Raw genomic sequence first — 19,975 nt, 5'->3', positions numbered from 1 at the left:
CAAATCTTTTTCATTTTCGAATTGGTTGCGCTAGGATTAGAATTTTCGGTGGTCGAGCTCACCGCTGAGCTCGTGGGGTTCGAGGCAACGCCCCGATTTTTTTTTTTTTTTTAGGAATTTGGGTATGTGTTCAGTTTCGATTTTGAGGGTTTCACCTTGAATTTCATCGTACAGCATCGTACGATGTCGTACAGCATCGTACGATGTCGTACGATGAGATACGACATCGTACAGCATTGTATGTGTTCAGATTCGATTTTGAGGGTTTCACATTGAATCTCATCGTACAGCATCGTACGACATCGTACATCATCGTACGACATCGTACAGCATTGAATGTGTTCAGGTTCGATTTTGAGGGTTTCACATTGAATCTCATCGTATCGCATCGTACAGCATCGTACGACATCGTACAGCATCGTACGACATCGTACAGCATCGTACGACATCGTACATTATAATGTGTATGAATTTTATCGATTTTGAGGGTTTCACATTGTATCTCATCGTACGATGTCGTACGATGCTGTACGATGTCGTACGATGAGATTCAATGTGAGATTCAATGTGAGATTCATTGTATCTCATCGTACGACATCGTACGATGCTGTACGATGAAATTCAAGGTGAAACCCTCAAAATCGAAACTGAACACATACCCAAATTCCTAAAAAAAAAAAAAAATCGGGGCGTTGCCTCGAACCCCACGAGCTCAGCGGTGAGCTCGACCACCGAAAATTCTAATCCTAGCGCAACCAATTCGAAAATGAAAAAGATTTGTGATGAAAATCATTTAAAAATGAGAGACAACACATGGGTTTTTTGAATCAAGGGTATTTGTGTCCGATTTTGGGTCAAAAGTTCATATTTAGATATTTTTAAACATTAGGGTCTAATCTTGATATTTAATGGTTTATTAAGCCCAGAAAATGAAATTTCTCTTTTATTATTTCTTTTAGTGGTGGGATTGGGAATTAACGACTTTCGATTCCTAGACAAAAAGACTTGCGTTGCATGTGTCATTGTCAATCTCAATGCATGTTTTTGGCCACTAGATGACCTTTTTCCATTATATATAATACATTCACATGTATTTATTCTGCCTCACGTCATGTATGGCGTTATGCGTATGTCATTTAGCGCGCGGAACCATAAATTTTAAATGAAAATATTAACGGCATACTAATTTGACTTTATTTAGAAAGTGTCAAAAATTTTAAAAAATACACTTGTTAAAACAAAAAAAAAAACGTTATTAGTGACTAATAATTATTGTGTCTGACTACATACACATGCAAAGCCATACAATATTTGTCGTTTGTCTACAGTCGTATGCTTCAATGTATTATAATATATTATATTATTTGAGTCACTTATGTTGACTTGGAAATTAATTGAGAAAAAACTGTTACATATAAATATTGACTTTGCAGATTATTGAATATGATTTTGATGCTGGCACTTATGTTGATTGTTGACGGATAAGATTAAATCATACATGTACAACTAACACGTGAATACTAATTAATCAAATATAAACCAAGACTGGTTGTACTTGTACGTAACTGTTTTACAATTTATCACCATTATAAAAAAAAAAGAAAAAATTGCGCTCTTTCAGATCTCGGCAACGATGTCAAATTGCCAAATTGACTTTATTTTAGTGCGAAGAAAGGAAGGAAAAACGGATCATCAACAGCTCTTGTCTTGTCATGATGTTTAAAACTTAAATATGAGTTATTCATTTATTAATCATTATTTAGAAACCTCGTCGTTTGCATAGCAGTGCGTAATTGTATCATGGAAAAGTGTTGTGACGCAGCTGTCCAATTTGTTAAAAGTAAAGTTTTTGACCCTTCTATATATTTTTAAATCTTTTTGTATGTTTGCCAAATCGATGCTTTTTTTTTTTTTAGTTTCTATATAAATGTGAAAATAATCAGACAAGTAGTTAATGTCATTTTTCGTTTTTTTTTTTTTTTTGAAACACGAAAGTAGGAATTTCATTAATAAGGCACATCAGCTTGCACCATTTTTACAAAGTCTGGGGGAAGCAAACTCTCCCAAAAAACAGGAACATTGAAACGTAGAGCCATTTTAGCTAAACCATGAGCAGGAATATTACAAGATCTTGGAATGAAAGTGAAGGAAAACAACTCCAAGAAATTACAGAGAGAGAGAGAGAGAATATCGGAGATAATAAGGCTGACCTCCGTAAGGGGAGGAGATTGATCTTTGAGCAAGGAAATGACATCGAGGCAGTCAGATTGAATGGCTATTCTCCGGTGACTCATCCATTTATAAAGCATTATGCTTTTAGCAAAATTATAGAGTAAGCACATGAAACAACGTTTTTTTTGTTTTGTTTTAGAAACAACGTTTCAATATTTTTTTTATTAACTACTCAAATCGATGACGTGACAATCAATTTAAATTTTTTTGTGCCAATTATGTCTTTCTAGTTAATCGGTTAGCTTTATATTAGTTTTTAAAATTAAATAAAATTCGTTACTTAATATAAATTTATGCTATTTATTTGATTAATCAATATCTCTTTTAATAACTACTATTTATTAGCATTTTTGTATTCGTAACCCTCTCTTTCTCTCTCTCTCTCTCACGTTAGTAACTATTCAAATAATGATTTCATCAACAAATTTTTTTTTAAGCATGAACGTATGGATCCCTGATTCTTATAACCGCTCTACGGCCACAAATATGATGGTGATATTTAGCTCCCTGACCGGAGCCGTGGACCGCAGCTTTATCTTTGGAAACGCCCCCTGGTGGAGATCCGGCGCCACCCTGGTGGATCTCAGAAGAGTCCATCTCCGGCGCTGAAAATCTAACAACCTCCGTACGTTGAGGCCGGAGTCGTGGACGCATCGTCTTTGGATACGCCATCCGGTGAGGGATCCCTAACGTCGCCGTAGTGGATTTCGAAGGAGTTCATCTCCGACGTTAGAAAGCCAACAACAACAACAACAACAACACTTCTACGTGCGCGGAGGCCAGGACGATCAGATTGAAGATCACCGTTCTGTGCTATATCTCATGCGAGGTCCAGATCCTCGCCGGCAAGACCGTCCCGGCCGTCGCAGTGTTCCCGAAGATGGACTGGATATATGCGAGAGCATGGCGATTCAAGCTATGTGGTGTATTCTTCGTCCGCCTCGCCTCGTTCCTCATGCTCGTCGCTCTAACGGTCCTCTTGGTTGTGGGTTTTACGAGGTACGATTACCATCTCTGGTGGTGGAAGTACGTGGAACATCTTTTATTTATTCTTTTTGTTATTGTTTATTGTGGTAATTATTTTGTTTTTATTTGTGTTAATGGTGTTAATGTTAGTATATTTGTGTTGATGTCTACGTAAAATTGTGTTAACGTCAATATATTTGTGTTTATTTGTGTTAATCTCTGTAACTCTGTTAGACTACGACAAAACTTTTGAGTGCCACGGTGAAGCTATCATGGCCGTCAGATGCAGCGAAGATCTCAATATAATTTTTCAATTTTTTTGAGATATTTGTAATTTATAACGGGAAGTGTTATTTTTTTTCATATTTCAAATTCATTCTTTTATGTAATTCAATATCTTGTCTATTTAATTGAGGGTATAATAGTCTGATCATGTTGGTTTATATGGTTTATTTGCTATTTCTTAAAATAAACAAAACGTTGGCTACTTTACTAAAGCGTCCATGTTTTTATGCCTATTTTAAAAGGGCTTTATAGTTAACTAACTAATAGCAAACTTAAGTTTTGTTAAATAGCGAAGATTTTGTTAATTTTATAAAATAGTCATTAATGTAAATTAATAAGGATCAAATCCAATACCCTTTATTAAACATTTTCGAATTAAAAAAAAAGTCATCAAATGAGTTGACTATAGTCATGAGACCCTCATTCTCTCTCTCTCTCTCTCTCTCTCTCTCTCTCTCTCTCTCTCTCTCTCTCTCTCTCAATAAACGATGCTTTGTCTGTCTGCTCCAATTTTTACTCTTCATTGTGGCGCTCGAAGGCTGCATCACTGTCTCCCATATTTTTTAGGCTGTGTTTCTATAATAAATTTACCGGGATTAACACAAATAAATAAAAATTAACACAAATTTATAGTATACCGACACTAACACAAATAAACACAATTAATAGTAAGCTTTATTGAAGAAGATAACGCATGTATTGCCGATTTACATAGAAATAAACACAAATATACCCTCTGAACCGACAGTTGATTGTACAAGGAAGAGTAGCTCCAGGGAAAAGCAACAAGGGAAGATTTTTCTAGCCGAGCGGAGCGACCTACGAAGGCAAGTTCAAATTTGGAAGAATGGAGGCCTTCGAAACCTTCATCAGCTCCGATCGAGACACTTTCCACAATACGTGAATCTCCGACGGAAAGCACGGCCAGAAGCGCTACGCCAAATGCTTACTTGTTTACATATTTTTAATTTATCGCGATGAGAGAGAGAGCGGCGGAGGGAATTCGGAGGCGGTGGAGAGAGATCCGAGGCAGAAGAGAAGGCGGCTATGAAGAAAGCTGAGTTAGAAGAGAGGAAGCCATGGCCGCTCGCTGGGAAGGAATTAGTGCAACAAGTCCATCTCTTTCCTTTTGTTTTTCTTTAATAAATTTATGATCAAAGAGAAACAAATAAAATAAAAAGGGAAATAGGACTTTCTTTCCTACAAACTGAGCATGATTCAAATAACTAATTCCTTAAGTGAGGGATTCAAATAACAAAACACACACACAAGCAAAATAATAAAAATTTCAATTCAATACACGATTTTATTTGTTTATATAAATAATCAATTTTCTTATTTAATTCTCAAAAGGTTAATTTGGGTAAAGCAAAAATTAAAACTGTTTAGGTGGACAAAACTTGGCTAATTTGCTAAGTTTTTGGAAATCTTGGCTACTTTACCATATTGAAGTTTCAAACGGCTTAACTCATCTAAATTTTATTTTAAAAACATATCAAGAACTATATCATATGTAAAAGCATAAAAGGGGCACAAAAATGGCAAAAAATGCAATTTCCATGTCATATCAAGTATTCATGTCGTTTTCTATGTTTACTGTCGTTTTGGACCCAAGAAAAGAACAGCCCACTGAAATGATAAAGATTCGGGGGGCCAGCTAAAATAGGCTTTCAAGGGGTAACTTCGTCTTTTCGCTATCAATCTCCCGCGGGTTCTCTCTCTAAAACCCTCTTTCCTTCTTTCATTCTTTCTTGAAAGATTGCCAAACAACTATGAAGAATGGATTCACAGTTATCACTTTTCAGTCGCGCAGTGACAATCTTCGCATTTCTCCCCAAATCGAAAAACCATAGACACTATTCGAACGAGTTTTTATTCGATTCTCTTGCTTGACCTCGAATTTCCAATCCGCGGAGTTTTCTTTGCGTCCAATCAAGATGGTTTCTCGGGAAAACCAGCCGTCCGATTTCCATCGGAGCTCGTCTCCGAGCGCCGAGAGAATTTTGAGATCGAAATGGAGGAGATTTATTCCCGCCAAGCGATGTCACTTCGCCTTTTCTTCCATGACTGCTTCGTCCATGTAAAGCTCGCCTTTTTGTTTTTACTCTCTTAATTTATAAGGTATCGCTTCGAATCTCGATTCCCTTGTACGCTTTTTTTTTTTTGTTATAGTTATAAATTGCGTACATTTATTCCTTGCTTATTTATATAATTATTCACAATTACTTGTATCTGGATGTTTATGAGACGGAATTTCTTAATATCTCTGTTGCAAGATACTTGATTGTAATTTTATAGTGCTTTTATATACTAATAGAAATTTATGTTATATCTTAAAAAATGTATGTACATTTATAGGTTTTGGCTCGAGGTTTTATAAAATAGCCCCTGAAATACAGTACATAATTGGGGCAGTTGACAAATTTATTTGAAATTTTAGTTTGGAAGGAAAAATGATTCTTATACCAGAAGGAATAAGAAGACAAGGTTCGAAAAGGTTCTTGAGGATGGTGGGTATGGTTTTAGGTCGCTGGTCAGTAAACCAAAATCACAGAGGCACGACGGGTAACGTGATTAGAGGAGTCAACTACGCTGAAGTGGTTCAGGGCCAGAAAATAGAACGGAAGTTACCTATGGAGGAAATGCACACTCCTCATGTACCTCAATACACGCCGGGCTTCGTGAAAAAGGCAAACCTGGTAGTGGTGGCAAGGAGACTTGACGGTAAGACCAATTGGGAGGAGATCCAACATGCCATTAGTAGGCTCACTGGTATCGAGGTTTTCGTGTCACCTTTCTCGGGAAACAAAGGTATTATTTGGTGCAGGGACATGGAAGAAAGAGAGAAAATCCTAAAAGAAGGAGTTCTCTTCAAAAACAGGAAGAACGTCGCAATTTTGAAGGAATGAGAGGCTTCGGATCAGTGGGAGGACAACCGTGTAAGTTTAGGAAATGGATGGATCGGCATAGAAGGCTTGCCTTTCGACTTGTGGAATGTCCACGCTCTGAAGACGATCGGTGCAAAACTCGGAGGGATTATTCAGATCGCCAAAGAGACATTGGATCTGACCGACCTAAGGCACGCAAAGATCAAGGTCCGGGGGATGACAGGTGGCCTTCTTTCACCGTGGTTGGAGCTGCCTTACGGTGCCTCTCATATCCATCTTGGGATCTTCAACTTGGAGGAATCGCCCAAAGGTCCCTTTTTTTGGATCCCCAAAGTTAATACAACAGAGGTGCTACGTGTTTCCCCTCCAGCATCTAATCGGCAGCCGGATTTAGCGACTAAAGGTAAAGAGGTAAGCGTAGGATTTTCAAGAACAAATACTTGCCGGAACTGCAGAAGGGAGGATGGGGTTACGGCCAGAACTCAAGGATATCTAGAGATGGATTTTCCCGAGTCATCTAACCGCCGGTGCACGGACGATGATCTTTCCCTCGTCTCCGATGTTCCTGAAACTCCTGTCGGTGTAATCAGGGCCGGCGTCTCCAACAACAGAGAAGACTCACAGCCGAGGCAGGTACACGAGTTTAACCAAGAGAACTCAAAAAAGGAGACAGCAAATCCAGATCCTCTGTCGCTCCAGCTCGATTGCGACGTGGCCCTAGAGAAGGTTGCTCTGCATGCTAGATTGGCCGATCAAATCGCTGAGATCCACCGCAACGACTGCGTTTCTAGGGTCGGGCCTCGAAAAGTGCCGCCGACCGCTAAAAAGGCTGTTATCACTAATGCTCAATCGGACCTCGAGGTCGCTTTGGAAAAATCGGTGGACATAGCATCACAAAAAACGACCAAGAGCTGCGATCGCTTCTCCCTTTCTCGTCGCCCAAAATCGCGCAAGAACTTCCGAGCGGGTATCATTGAAAGATGGAATGATTTCGTCTACAAGGACACGAACAAGTCGAACTACACGAGTGATTCTGAAGTGGGTGAACGAAAGAAAGGAGTCTTCGGTAAAAGTTTTTCTCGAAGGTGGTGGTTAGGCGACCAAGAGGAAGAGTCGGCCTTCAAACCTCCCCCCGGAGGTATGGACGAGGATGACAAAGTTGGGCCAGATCAAGACAGGGCAATGGTAAATATGCTCGGGGAATCTTCCCCGGAAGAGGGTTCTTCAGAAGAAATCTTTTGCTCCTCTGAAGACGACCACAGATTAGATTCGGTTGATGGTTTGGAAGGAGTGGCCGTTCTGTTTGGATCCGAGGAGGAGAATAGATCCGAGGGTGGCTCTTTCACTTCGGAAGGCAGGATAAATCCTAAGGATCCTATCTCTCCCCCGTTGTCCGCTCCTCTAAATTCAGGGAAAGCTTGCTCTAGGAAAAGCATAGAGAAGGCAACCAGAGTCTCGGGTAAACGAAAAGGAAATCCAAAACGCTCCAAGGGGGCCAGAAGAGAATTAAAAAACCTAGATTTTAATATGAGCTACGTGAATTCAAAGCTCAAGAGGAGGGAAGCACCGTCTTTATGAAGATATTATCTTGGAACGTCAGGGGTACAGGTCACCCCGACAAACGCAGGGGAATCAAGTCCCTAGTGTGCAAAGTTAACCCGGATATTTTGGTTTTGCAAGAATCAAAGAGAATATACATAGACAGAAAATTCATAGGTAGCATTTGGAGTTCAAGGTTTAAGGAATGGGTTTCCCTCCCGTCCATTGGTGCTTCGGGGGGCATAGTGATTGTATGGGACTCTAGGAGGGTTTCGGTGGAGGAATCGTTATTTGGGAGATTTTTCGGTGTCGATAAAGATTATGCATGGTGATTCCCCGTGGTGGTTTTCAAGGGGCCATGCCGATCGAGAGAAAGGAATGAGTTTTGGGACGAGTTGGCTGGCCTCGGGGAAATTTGTGGTGAGAATTGGTGTGTGGGAGGTGATTTCAATGTCGTAAGATTCGCATCGGAAAAGAACAAAACTGTTCGGGCAAGGCGGAGCATGGTTTGCTTCAACGAAATAATCGCAGAGCTTTCCTTGTTCGATCCCCCCCTTTCAAACGGCGAGTACACCTGGTCTAATTTCCGGGAGAATCCGACTTGTTCACGTTTAGACCGGTTTTTGCTCGCACCAGGTTGGCGGAGAATTTTTCCCTATTACCAACAAGAGGTTCAACTAAGAGGGGTTTCAGATCACTTCCCGTTGGTCATAACCACGGATAGGGAAACTTGGGGTCCGGGTCCTTTTAGGCTAGATAACGACTGGTTGGACAACCCATAATTCAAAGACTTGGTTAGAAGTACATGGTCAGAAGCGGTGTTGGCATCATGGTTAGGACACAGAATCATGGGAAAATTCCACAAACTCAAAAATAAAATAAAGGCTTGGTCCGTAGGGGAAAGAGAAAGGAGATACAGCCAAAAACTCAAAATCGAGAAGGAGATTACCCTTTTAGACAAAGCCGAAGGGGGTGTCGATTGGACGGAAGAGTTACGACACGAGAGAGCCTTCCTAAGGGCCAACTAGACGGCATCTTAGCAAACGAAGAAAGAGCAGCCAGGTTCAAATCAAAAATCAGTTGGGCTAAATTCGGCGATGGTAACACGAGTATGTTCCACAATCTGCTAAGTGCTAGGAAAGCTAAAAACGCACTGTGGAAATTGGAAAGGAACGATGGGTCCATCACGATAGTCGAGGCTGAAATCGTGGAGGAAATAAATCACTTTTTTGAAACTCTCTACCGGGCTGGCCCTACAACAATCTGTGAGTGGAACAACATTGAATGGGATCCCTTAGACGAGGTGAGCACCAGAAGTCTCTCCTTACCTTTCACGGAAGATGAAATTCGGGCGGCGGTTTTCGCATGCGGAAGGAACAAGTCGCCCTGGCCGGACGACTTCTCTTTGGCATTTTTTCAAGATTTTTGGGAGACGATCAAACATGACATCATTCAATTCTTTGAAGAATTTTGGGAAACATGAGGAATCAACAAAAGTGTCGATGAAACTTTCATATGCTTAATCCCAAAAAAGCTAAACGCTTGCAGAGCTAAGGACTTCAGGCCAATAAGTCTGGTGACGGGCCTATACAAAATTTTGGCTAAAGTCTTGGCAGAGAGGATTAAAAATGTACTTGAAAAAACCATTTCTGAATTCCAAGGAGCCTTTGTCAAAGGTTGGCAGATTACGGATCTCATACTTATAGCCAACGAATTGGTCGAGGAGACAAGTATGACCAAGAAAGTTGGATCGGTCCTTAAAATCGATTTTGAAAAAGCGTACGATATGGTGGATTGGAACTTTCTGGACTTCGCTTTGGAACCCAAAGGCTTCGATGGTAGATGGAGGAAGTGGGTCAAAGGCTGCCTTTCCTCGGTGACCTTCTCGGTAATTGTTAATGGTAAAGACCGGAGACGCTTCTCAGGATCGAGAGGGGTTCGACAAGGCGATCCTTTGTCCCCTTTCCTCTTCATCCTGGTTGCGGATGCTCTGTCAAGACGCATCACGTGCGGAGTAGTGGAAGGTCATTTCCACGCTCTTTCTTTGGGCGCCCTTTCAATCTCCCATCTTCAATTCGCAGACGACACGCTCATCTTCGGGGAGTTCGATGATCGGAATTGGACGAACATGATCGACATCATTTCCAGATTCCGCGACGAGTCCAGGCTTAAAATAAATATTGAGAAAAGCAGCCTTATTGGGATCAACAGTGACACGGCTGATTGTTCGCGTTTGGCTGCCATTCTCGGTTGTCAAAAGGAATCGTGACCGATATCCTACCTTGGTATGCCTTTAGGCAATAATCCGAGAAGTAAAACTTTTTGGGACCCCGTCATTTCGAAGTTCACTAAAAGGCTAGCCGGGTGGAAAAGGGGGTTCCTCTCGAAAGGAGGCAAGATGACCTTGATCCAGTCGGTGCTATCCGAACTTCCAACATATTTTATGTCGGTGTTCAAAATGCCTATAGGGGTGGCAGATGACTTAGAGAAGATTATGAGAAACTTTTTCTGGGAAGGCTTTGAAGGTCGGAAAGGCAGCCCCGGGGTCGCTTGGGAAGTGTGTTGTAAGCCTAAGGAAAAGGGCGGCATAGGTCTAGGAGGCTTGAGAGAGAAAAACGTGGCGCTACTCGCAAAATGGCTATGGCGCTTTCCACTTGAGCCTAGGGCTCTTTGGCACAAGGTGATAGTCGCCATTTACGGCTACCACGACAACGGGTGGGACCCTGGGCACGCCACAGGACGCACACTCCGCAGCCCGTGGAAATAAATCATGGCTGTCCAAGAGGATTTTCTCAAGCATTGCAAGTGGATAGTGGGCGACGGATCAAGAATCCGGTTCTGGGAGGATTCATAGTTAGAAGGAACGAGTATGAAAGAGAGGTTCCCCGGACTATACCGACTCTGTCCATCGAAAGGATTCCCTATCGCGAGTTTGGCTTCCCATTCCTCGCTTTTGTTTGATGCCGTGGATTGGAACTTCAATTTCCCAAGGAACTTATCAGACCGTGAGGCGATGGAATTGGCTACATTATTGGACATGCTCGAAGAAGTGCCCTTGTGGGCAGGTTTGGAGGATCGAAGGGCGTGGTTGGACGATTCGGAGGAATTCTCGGTAAAGAGCATGGCCGCAGCCATCTCTCCGGTGGCTACTGCCCCCTCAGCGACGTTTTTCAGCGCCATTTGGAGGTCGGCAGCTCCGAAAAAAGTGAAGATTTTTGGGTGGAGGATTGCTATCAATCGAGTCAACACGTCTGATCGCATCCAAAGGCAAAACCCACAGCGGGTTTTGTCTCCCAACTGCTGTATGGTGTGCAAACGCGCTGCTGAGGACGATCAACATTTATTTTGTTGACTGTCCCGCAGCGGCGAGTTGGTGGAGTTGGTTCTTCGGTAAAGTCGGTATCCACGCTTCTTCTGTTATTTTGTTGGTTGATTTTTTCCAGGTTCATACTTCGACTAGGAAAAAGGCTCGATGGGTGGCAGCAGTTAAAGCAGGAGTGCTTGCGGGTTTTTGGGCGATTTGGCTTCTACGAAACAAATGCATCTTCGAAGACGAAGGCTGGAACGCAGAAGGTCTTCAAGATACATCTAACAGACTCATAGCTATGTGGCTTCACAGCTCGGAGAAAGATTTCAAAGGCTACTCTTTGGCAGATTTACAAAGAGATTGGGCAAGCGCCATATGATAGCCGAAAAGAAAGAATTTCCTTCCTTTTGTTCAGTGTCTTATCCCGGTTACCAGGGGCGGGAGCTTTTGTCCCCTTAGAGTTTTTATGTACAAAGACCTACATGGTCCCTTTTGGTTGTTGTCTCTTTAAGACACACTCTAGATTAGCTTTTGTATCTAAGTTTCACCTTTCCTCTATGTAAAGGCCTATAGGGCTAGCTTTTGGTAGTGGTTTCGTTTTATGGTTTGGCTCAGCCCGGGTTCGCGTGCTCGATTGGCGTTGGATCCGGGGAGCTAGCTATAAACGACCCATCTTTTGTGTAAAGTGGCTTTCGCCAATATATATATATATATATATATATATATATATATATATATATATATATATATATATATATATATATATATATAAAATGAAGTTACCGTTTAAAAAAAAAATTGTTTTAGTTGTTGTGGCCCTAACGTTATGCTAAAGGTTTTCACTTTAACGTAGTGTATTTAGAAAATAAATATGCAGTGTATAATTTAATTTTTTTAATTACTTGTACGTATGTAACTGCTTTATTTTATTTATTTATTTTATATATAGGTTTTCTTGTTTTGGACAAAATTTCACACCAATTATTTTTGGAAACATGCATAAATGTGATTTTATGGTATCTTTAGTACAGTAATGCCATTGTAAGAAATATGGCATTTTTTTTTTTCATTTTCTTTTTTAATGGTTTATCTTTTTTACCGAATAAGTCAGATAATACGTAAACAGAAGACTTGCTCTTCTTCTTAAATGTGTAATGAAAAATGTTACTAGAGTTTATTACTGTTATGTAACTTCAACTTTTTACAAGTTTTGTGATGGTGCACCGAATTTCACATTATTTATTTTTCTAATTAAAGTGTGGGACATGGGCCACATGGCACTACTTACATCCCCAGAACTTAGGTGATATAAATTGCGGCTCTAAATCTAATGCAAGAGTATTTTGGAATCTTTAACCAGTAGTTTTTTTTTTGGGTAATAATGGTAAAAATCAAAGAAAGAAAAGTTTAGTGATCATGTTTGACCAAGTAAAGGAGACCTTTCGTTTTCTCCCAACGACTGAATAGATTGCTTAAAAAGAAGACATTCAAACTCAAAGGCAATAATACATCAAATTATAACTGGTTGATATCACTTTTGGAATCTTTCGTTTCCATGTCTGGATTCTCCTCCTCAGCTTTTGTTTTCAACTATTATTATGTTGCTTTCTTTTTTGTTTTTGCATCTGTAGCAAGAGGACATGATACTGATCCCTCAGAAGGTATATATATGCGTACACTTCCTATAACTTTCCTCTCTTAGTAGATTCATGCCATACGCACCTTATTTTTTTAGTTGTTTAAACTTGAGAATTGCATTAACTTAGGATGACTTGTTGAATTTTGAGTCAACGGGGAATTATCAGGAAATTCGGGACCAGAAGATTTTGCTTCCCATACATGTGTCTAACTCTGTATTTTTGGATGCAGTGAGAGCTTTGAATGCAATATTTGCACAGTGGAGCATAAAGGCCAATACTACACAATGGAACACGACCGGAGATCCGTGCAGCGGCGCCGCCATAGACGACGCCGCGGACTTCAACGACCCCCAATTCAACCCTTTCATCAAATGCGATTGCTCTTTCAGCAACAGATCTCTTTGCCACATAACTCAGTTGTAAGTCTCGCAACAACCACCAAACCAAAAGATTTTATCTTTAATTTGACATGTGTTTTTTTTTTTTTTTTGAGGACATAATGACTTAAATATCAGGTGTAAGTAGCTCCTCCAAAAGTAACCCAGGTCTGACATTGGAATTGTTATCAATATTTATTATTATTTTATTTTACAGGAAAGTATATGCGTTGGATGTTACCGGTACAATTCCAGAACAGCTCTGGACTCTCACATACCTCTTCAACTTGTATGCATATTTTTTTTGCGCTAATTCATAATTTTTTTAACAATACTTTTTAGGTTATATTGCAGACTCAGCTAACTTCATCTACGTCTGTTTGTTGAAGGAATTTGGGGCAGAATTTTTTGACAGGAACTCTTTCTCCGTCTATTGGAAATCTAACTCGCTTGCAATACTTGTAAGCATACTTATAATTTCGGTTATTCATTCAAGTCTATGTTGTGATCTTCATTTGATAAAGTATATTACTTTTCTGAATACTACAGGGACCTTGGTATAAATGCATTGTCAGGGGAAATACCAGAAGAACTCGGTCAACTTACCGAGTTACTAATTTTGTATTCCACGAGCACTCTCAAATATTACCGTCAATTAATTTTCGTGTTTTTTTTATGTTGTATACATTATGGTCTGAACCTAACATCAATATTATGAGGAATCCAATTCTTCAGGTCCCTTGCGACAAACAGCTTCTCCGGTCCTCTGCCACCTATGCTCGGGAACTTATCGAAATTGCAACAACTGTAAGTTTATTGCATTGTTCTCTTACGTTCTAATCATTTTCGACTGCTGAGTATAATAGTTACTACTTTCATGTCAAAGAACATATAGTCAGTCCTCTATCAAATCCTTTGAGATTTTTCTTCACTGTTGGAGACTGAATCTCCGGGGGTTTTCTTGTTTTGGCAGTTACATTGACAGTGGAGGGTTTAGTGGCCAGATTCCTTCGACATTTGCAAATCTGAAAAACATGGAAAGAATGTATAACTTTGTCTCCCTCGTTTGTTTTCCTCTTCTGTTACAAACATTTAAAATAAATAAAACAAAAAAAAAAAAAAGCTGCTTTTGTTCCAGATGGGCATCAGACAACGAGTTCACGGGCCGGATACCTGATTTCATAGGAAATTGGTCACAGCTTATAGTTTTGTAAGATGAACTGAACAAAACTTGATTAAGAGCTTCCTTTAATAGAACTTCAATTCCAAGCAATTCGATGGAAACCCGAAATAATGTGCTTCCACAGGCAACTTGGAGGAAACTCTTTCGAAGGCCCTATCCCTTCCACGTTTGCCAGTCTGACTTCTCTGGAAGAGTTGTGAGCAGCCTTAACATGATTTTGCACCTCTCATCTACTCCTCTTATTTATATGCACCTTCGTGGAAAGCTAACATATGCCGGTGCTTATTTTATCTGTAGACGACTAACTGAGATATCGAATATGGCTTCTTCTCTCGACTTCATCAAGGATATGAAGCTTCTTACTATCTTGTAAGTAAAATTATCTTCTAGTATTGTGTTTTTGGGCCTTGTGTATTTCTTTAGTGGTTTATTTTTTAACCCAACCGTTTTAATGAAACCACAGAGTTTTGAGGAATAACAATATAACTGGTTCCATCCCATCAAACATTGGAGAAAACCAATCTTTGGTGCAATTGTAAGTTCTGGTACTTTTGGGTCTATTGATGTTTAGCTAGTTGATTCTGAAGACTAAAAGAACCCGGCCAGCTTTGTTTTCTTTTGAAAAGAAAATGTTTCATAGACTTTATTCCTTACATAGTTAAAATATATGATGTACATATGCATGTACGCTTTTCTTTCCTTTTTTTTTTTTTTTTTCTTTTTTTCTTTTCTTATCATTTACAGGGATTTAAGCTTCAACAAATTAACTGGGGTGATTCCGGACTCTCTTTTTATCTCGAGATCACTCACTTTACTGTAATACATCTTTGCTCGTTCGCTATTTTAGATGCCTAAAAATGGGGGGGAAAAGTGTATATAGCTTTTTTTTTTGGCCGGATTATCTTTCTGTAGAAACATGCATTTCTCTTTCCTCAAACAGGTTTCTTGGAAACAATAGTTTAATTGGCGGTTTGCCACAACGAAAAATAGCCTCTCTGCGATATATGTAAGCACATTGATTATATTAAAATGAATCTGTTTTGTTGTTCCTTGCCTAACCAAACAATTTGTTGTTTTGTTTTGTCATCGTATGAGTTGCAGTGATTTATCATACAACAATTTAGATGGGAGCTTTCCTTCATGGATCAACGAACAAGACTTGCAGTTGTAAGTAGTGATTATACGTAGCTCATGATTTTACTTAATTTTGGTCTTGATTGATCACCATTAGTTTTTCCTTATTGTTATTAATTTAACAAAGAAACTAACAAAACTCCCTTTTTCCCATTTATTTTTGGTCTGGAATTCAGAAATTTAGTTGGAAATAACTACTTCAAAGTAAAAGACTCACAGATAGGGTAAGTCTTTGCGTAATTGAACCGCACCATTTGCACCGTAATTTGAACATAATTGCTTGGTTACCAGTCACATGCTCGTAATTGTTCATACCCACTCATGTTGTCTGTTTAGAGCTCTTCCACCAAGACTGAACTGCCTCCAAAGCAACTTTCCTTGCAATCACGGCAAGGGTATCTGTGAGTATAATGGACTTTGTGAGTATTTTTACACACATTCCTCTGTTGTAGTTTTTTTAAATACCATTGGTATGCAGATTATAATTTTGGGATCAAGTGCGGTGGCGATGAAGTTAGGGCTTCCAATGGAATTGTGTACGAGAGTGATAACGAAACTCTAGGTCCGGCTATGTATCATGTTGTGAGCACCAACAGATGGGCTGTGAGCAATGTTGGAATATTCCTTGGAAGTTTTGAAGTCAAAGAAGAATCATCAATCTTCCAGACAGCAAGACTTTCTGCTTCTTCACTAAGATATTATGGACTAGGACTTGAGAATGGGAAGTACAACATAAGTCTCCAATTTATAGAAACAGCAATAGAAAGTACTTCTTCTTGGAGAAGTCTGGGACGACGCGTGTTCGATATTTATATCCAGGTGCTTAGCATATTCACTCAATTATTTCTAAAGGGGCTTTATATGTATTTACTAGCTATGACACTTCTATTCTGTGGCTCAATACATGCGTGCTATTTTAGGGGATTTTAGTTATGAAGGATTTCGATATGCGGGACGAAAACGGGGCATTTTCTCAGTTTATCAATTTAAACTTCATGGCCCGGGTGACAGAGAACTACCTTGAAATCCATCTCTTTTGGGCCGGGAAAGGGACTTGTTGCATACCTGCTCAAGGTACTTATGGACCTTCTATTTCCGCCATCAGTGCTACGCCAGGTAACATAATAAGAATCAATCCTTTTAAAAGCTGACTTCTTTGTCTCTTTCTCGTACTAATATACCCAACTTGGTGAAATACCCAATACAGATTTCATACCGACTGTCAGTAATATTCCTCCTACCAGTGAGAATATTCCTCCTACCAGTGAGAATATTCCTCCTACCAGTGAGAAGACCAAAACCGGTGTGAAAATTGATGTTGGTGTTGGTGTTGGTATTGGGGCTGTAATCCTATTCCTTGGTTTAGGTGCTTTCTATGTGATTCGAAGAAGAAAGAAATATCAAGCCACTTACAAAGAAGGTAAGTTGATTGATCTCTTCTGTTTTATACTTTTGGGGATTTTTTTTTTATCTATTTAAACTTCACAGGTAAGCATAATAAGACAGTAGTTTTGTCGCTGCATACACGGTCAAGAAGCACTAAATCGGCTCCTAAAATATTAGGAATCTCACGTTGATAACATACCAATTGTTTTTTATTTGAGGATGTTAAGCATTTGATACGATCATTTTTTGTGTTTTACAGAGCTTATAGGGATTGATCTGATAGAATTCACTTTCAAGTATGCTCAACTAAAAACGGCGACAAATAACTTCGATTCAGTCAATAAGTTGGGGGAAGGAGGATTTGGAGCTGTCTATAAGGTAAGTCTATTTCTCATACTGACTTCCTTGCCCATGAAGTTTCTTAAGCTAAAAGTTGGGGCTATATTTACAGGGAACGCTTGATGATGGAAGAATTGTTGCCATAAAGCAACTGTCAGGGACATCGCGCCAAGGAAAGAGCCAGTTTGTAGCCGAAATCGCCACAATATCTTCAGTGCAACACCGAAGCCTGGTCAAATTGCATGGTTGCTGTATTGAGGGAGACAAAAGACTTCTTGTTTATGAGTACTTGGAGAACAATAGTCTTGATCAGGCACTCTTTGGTATGAGACTAGCTACCACTCTTTTGGACGTCAATTATCTGTTTTCGAAATTTTTCAGCCACAAATATCTCGTGTTTTAGTCAACTGATGGGAATTTGGGCTATGAAATAATCATATAGGGGAAAAAAGAATTATTTTGGGTTTAGGCTTAGTCTTTTGGGAGAGTTACTGGTGTCTGGAATAGCCGGTTATCTTGTATTGTCTTATCGCCTATCAATATGATAATAAGGTTCTTATTATCAACCTGGTTTTTTTTTACAAACTATTTAATCCCTGAATTGTGATTAACTTCATAGACTAAATAGTGACTGACTCAAGCAGGAGAGAAGAACTTGAATCTCAACTGGTCGACTCGCTTTGGCATTTGCCTAGGAGTAGCGAGAGGTCTTGCTTATCTTCACGAGGAATCGCACGTCCGAATAGTTCACCGAGACGTAAAAGCCAGTAACATTCTGCTGGACTCTAATCTCAACCCCAAGATTTCCGACTTTGGATTGGCAAAGTTTTACGACGAAGAAAATACTCACATAAGCACATGTGTCGCCGGGACATTGTTGGGTCTTCTAAAACATTCCTTGTAGATTACAATCCGAAATTTTTTGCTTTTTCGTTGTGATTAACTGTGTCGATGATGTGTAGCGGATATCTCGCGCCGGAGTACGCGATGAGTGGACACCTGACAGAGAAAGCTGACGTGTATGCCTTTGGTGTTGTGGCTTTGGAGATAGTCAGTGGCCGACCTCGCTCTGACATGACCTTGGAAGAAGACAAGAGATATCTTCTTGAATGGGTACGAAAAAAATAACGCGATTTGCATCCTAGATTATGTTTACATGATTTTCAATTTCTCTTAGTCAATGAAGAAAAAGTTTAGTTGGAAAATGAATTTGAGAATAAAAATAAAAGGTAACGCTTGATGATCATATTCAGAAATTTGAGGGGGCACGGTCTGGTCAGTCCCAGATCAGTATTTAAACAGGACCGGACAGTTTTAAACGGTTTGGAAAAAACTGAGACCGGACCGGACCAGACCGGACTAAATAAGAAAATAAACTAAACAGGACCATGTCGTTTTAGATTGATCTGGTCTGGTTGTCGACAATTTTGAATATATTTTTCAAATATAAAGAAAAAAAATTAGAGCCAGTTTCAATAGCCAGTTTCAAATATTGAAACTGGACCGGACCGTTTGAGATTGATTAAAAAACCCGGACAAGATTAGAAAAAAAAATGTTTCAAACTAAGCGCCGGTCTGGTACGATTCACGGTTTGCGCACCCCCAAGCAAAACATTGTTTAAAGTTTATTTTTATTTTTATTTTTATTTTTATTTTTATTTTTATTTTTTAGGATTAACAGGCTAGATTAAACTTTCTGAAGCCTGTTTATTGTTAAAAGCAAAAGTAACAACTTTATGACAGTTATACGATTTCGAAATAGTGACCGCTCATAGCACGTTTCTCTTCTCATCCATACTATATAGGCCTGGAATCTACGCGATCGAAAGAGCGAAATGGATCTTCTTGATCCGCGGCTACACGAGTTTGACGATGAGCAAGTGAGACGAGTCATAAGCGTGGCTCTCTTATGCGCTCAAACGTCTCCGTTGATCAGACCATCAATGTCGCGCGTTGTAGCAATGCTCTTGGGCGATGCCGAAGTGAACAGTGAGATTTCGAGGCCCGGTTACTTTGCAGATTGGAGATTCGATGATGTCACCACTCAAGTGACCGATGCTTATTGCTCGTCCTCAACCACGACCACAACACATTTGGACTCATCGCCTAGATCTTCAACTCTGCCCATTCTTCAAAACATCACATACTGAAAATCATACGTAACACTTCATTAGTGCCCAATTGTATCTTTTACAATCCTAGAAACTCTGGTTTAAGTTTGTTTTGGATTGTGATTTTATTTCTTTCATGTTTTATATTGGTATGTGCCTAAAATCGTTGGCGTAGAAAGTATAGATGAAAGTATTAAATGAATGTCAAAAGTATTTACTTCTAACTTCTAGAAATAACTAATTTTGATAGTACAAGTACTAATTTTTTTTTAATAGTTGAAAAAAACAAGGGATGTTTTTCATGAATTTAAAACCCAGATAGTAATTTATTTTATTAAATAACATTGGAGAAATATTAATCCTACATGTTATTATTATTATTTTTTATTTTTATTTTTAAGAATCCTACATTTGAGAAGTAAAAAAAGAGAGATGTTTGAGAGCCGGTCGTCAAACCTAAGTAATTTACCTTTTATTATTGAGATATTGTGATTGCTTGTTTGATTGTTGGTTTATTTAATCGTGCTAATAACAGCCAGTTGTTTCACCCCCTAGTAACACGTTTAGTAATTTTACTTTAGCCGACTA

At 39.4% G+C, this 19,975-nt stretch overlaps 1 protein-coding gene across 1 annotated transcript; it reads left to right on the top strand.

Annotated features, from left to right (window-relative positions):
* Nucleotides 1-12,739: 12,739 nt before the first annotated feature.
* LOC149383080 (putative LRR receptor-like serine/threonine-protein kinase At1g56130) lies at nucleotides 12,740-19,673 on the top strand. The gene is made up of 24 exons (XM_089629092.1): nucleotides 12,740-12,878; nucleotides 13,087-13,276; nucleotides 13,452-13,523; nucleotides 13,624-13,695; nucleotides 13,784-13,855; nucleotides 13,970-14,041; nucleotides 14,208-14,279; nucleotides 14,373-14,444; nucleotides 14,542-14,613; nucleotides 14,715-14,786; nucleotides 14,881-14,952; nucleotides 15,162-15,233; nucleotides 15,358-15,423; nucleotides 15,519-15,584; nucleotides 15,728-15,775; nucleotides 15,888-15,952; nucleotides 16,030-16,370; nucleotides 16,472-16,667; nucleotides 16,759-16,971; nucleotides 17,197-17,315; nucleotides 17,389-17,599; nucleotides 17,921-18,152; nucleotides 18,239-18,389; nucleotides 19,082-19,673. The coding sequence occupies exons 1-24, from the start codon at nucleotides 12,773-12,775 to the stop codon at nucleotides 19,424-19,426; spliced, it is 3,069 nt and encodes a 1,022-aa protein (XP_089485218.1). The 5' UTR covers nucleotides 12,740-12,772; the 3' UTR covers nucleotides 19,427-19,673.
* Nucleotides 19,674-19,975: the final 302 nt, after the last annotated feature.

Source organism: Urtica dioica, chromosome 10 (assembly GCF_054948205.1).
Source record: "Urtica dioica subsp. dioica isolate 48M chromosome 10, U.dioica_male_clone48M_v1_H2, whole genome shotgun sequence".
Classification (NCBI taxonomy): domain Eukaryota; kingdom Viridiplantae; phylum Streptophyta; class Magnoliopsida; order Rosales; family Urticaceae; genus Urtica; species Urtica dioica.
The sequence above is the reverse complement of the archived record's forward strand: the minus strand, read 5'-3'. Positions and strand labels throughout refer to the sequence as shown.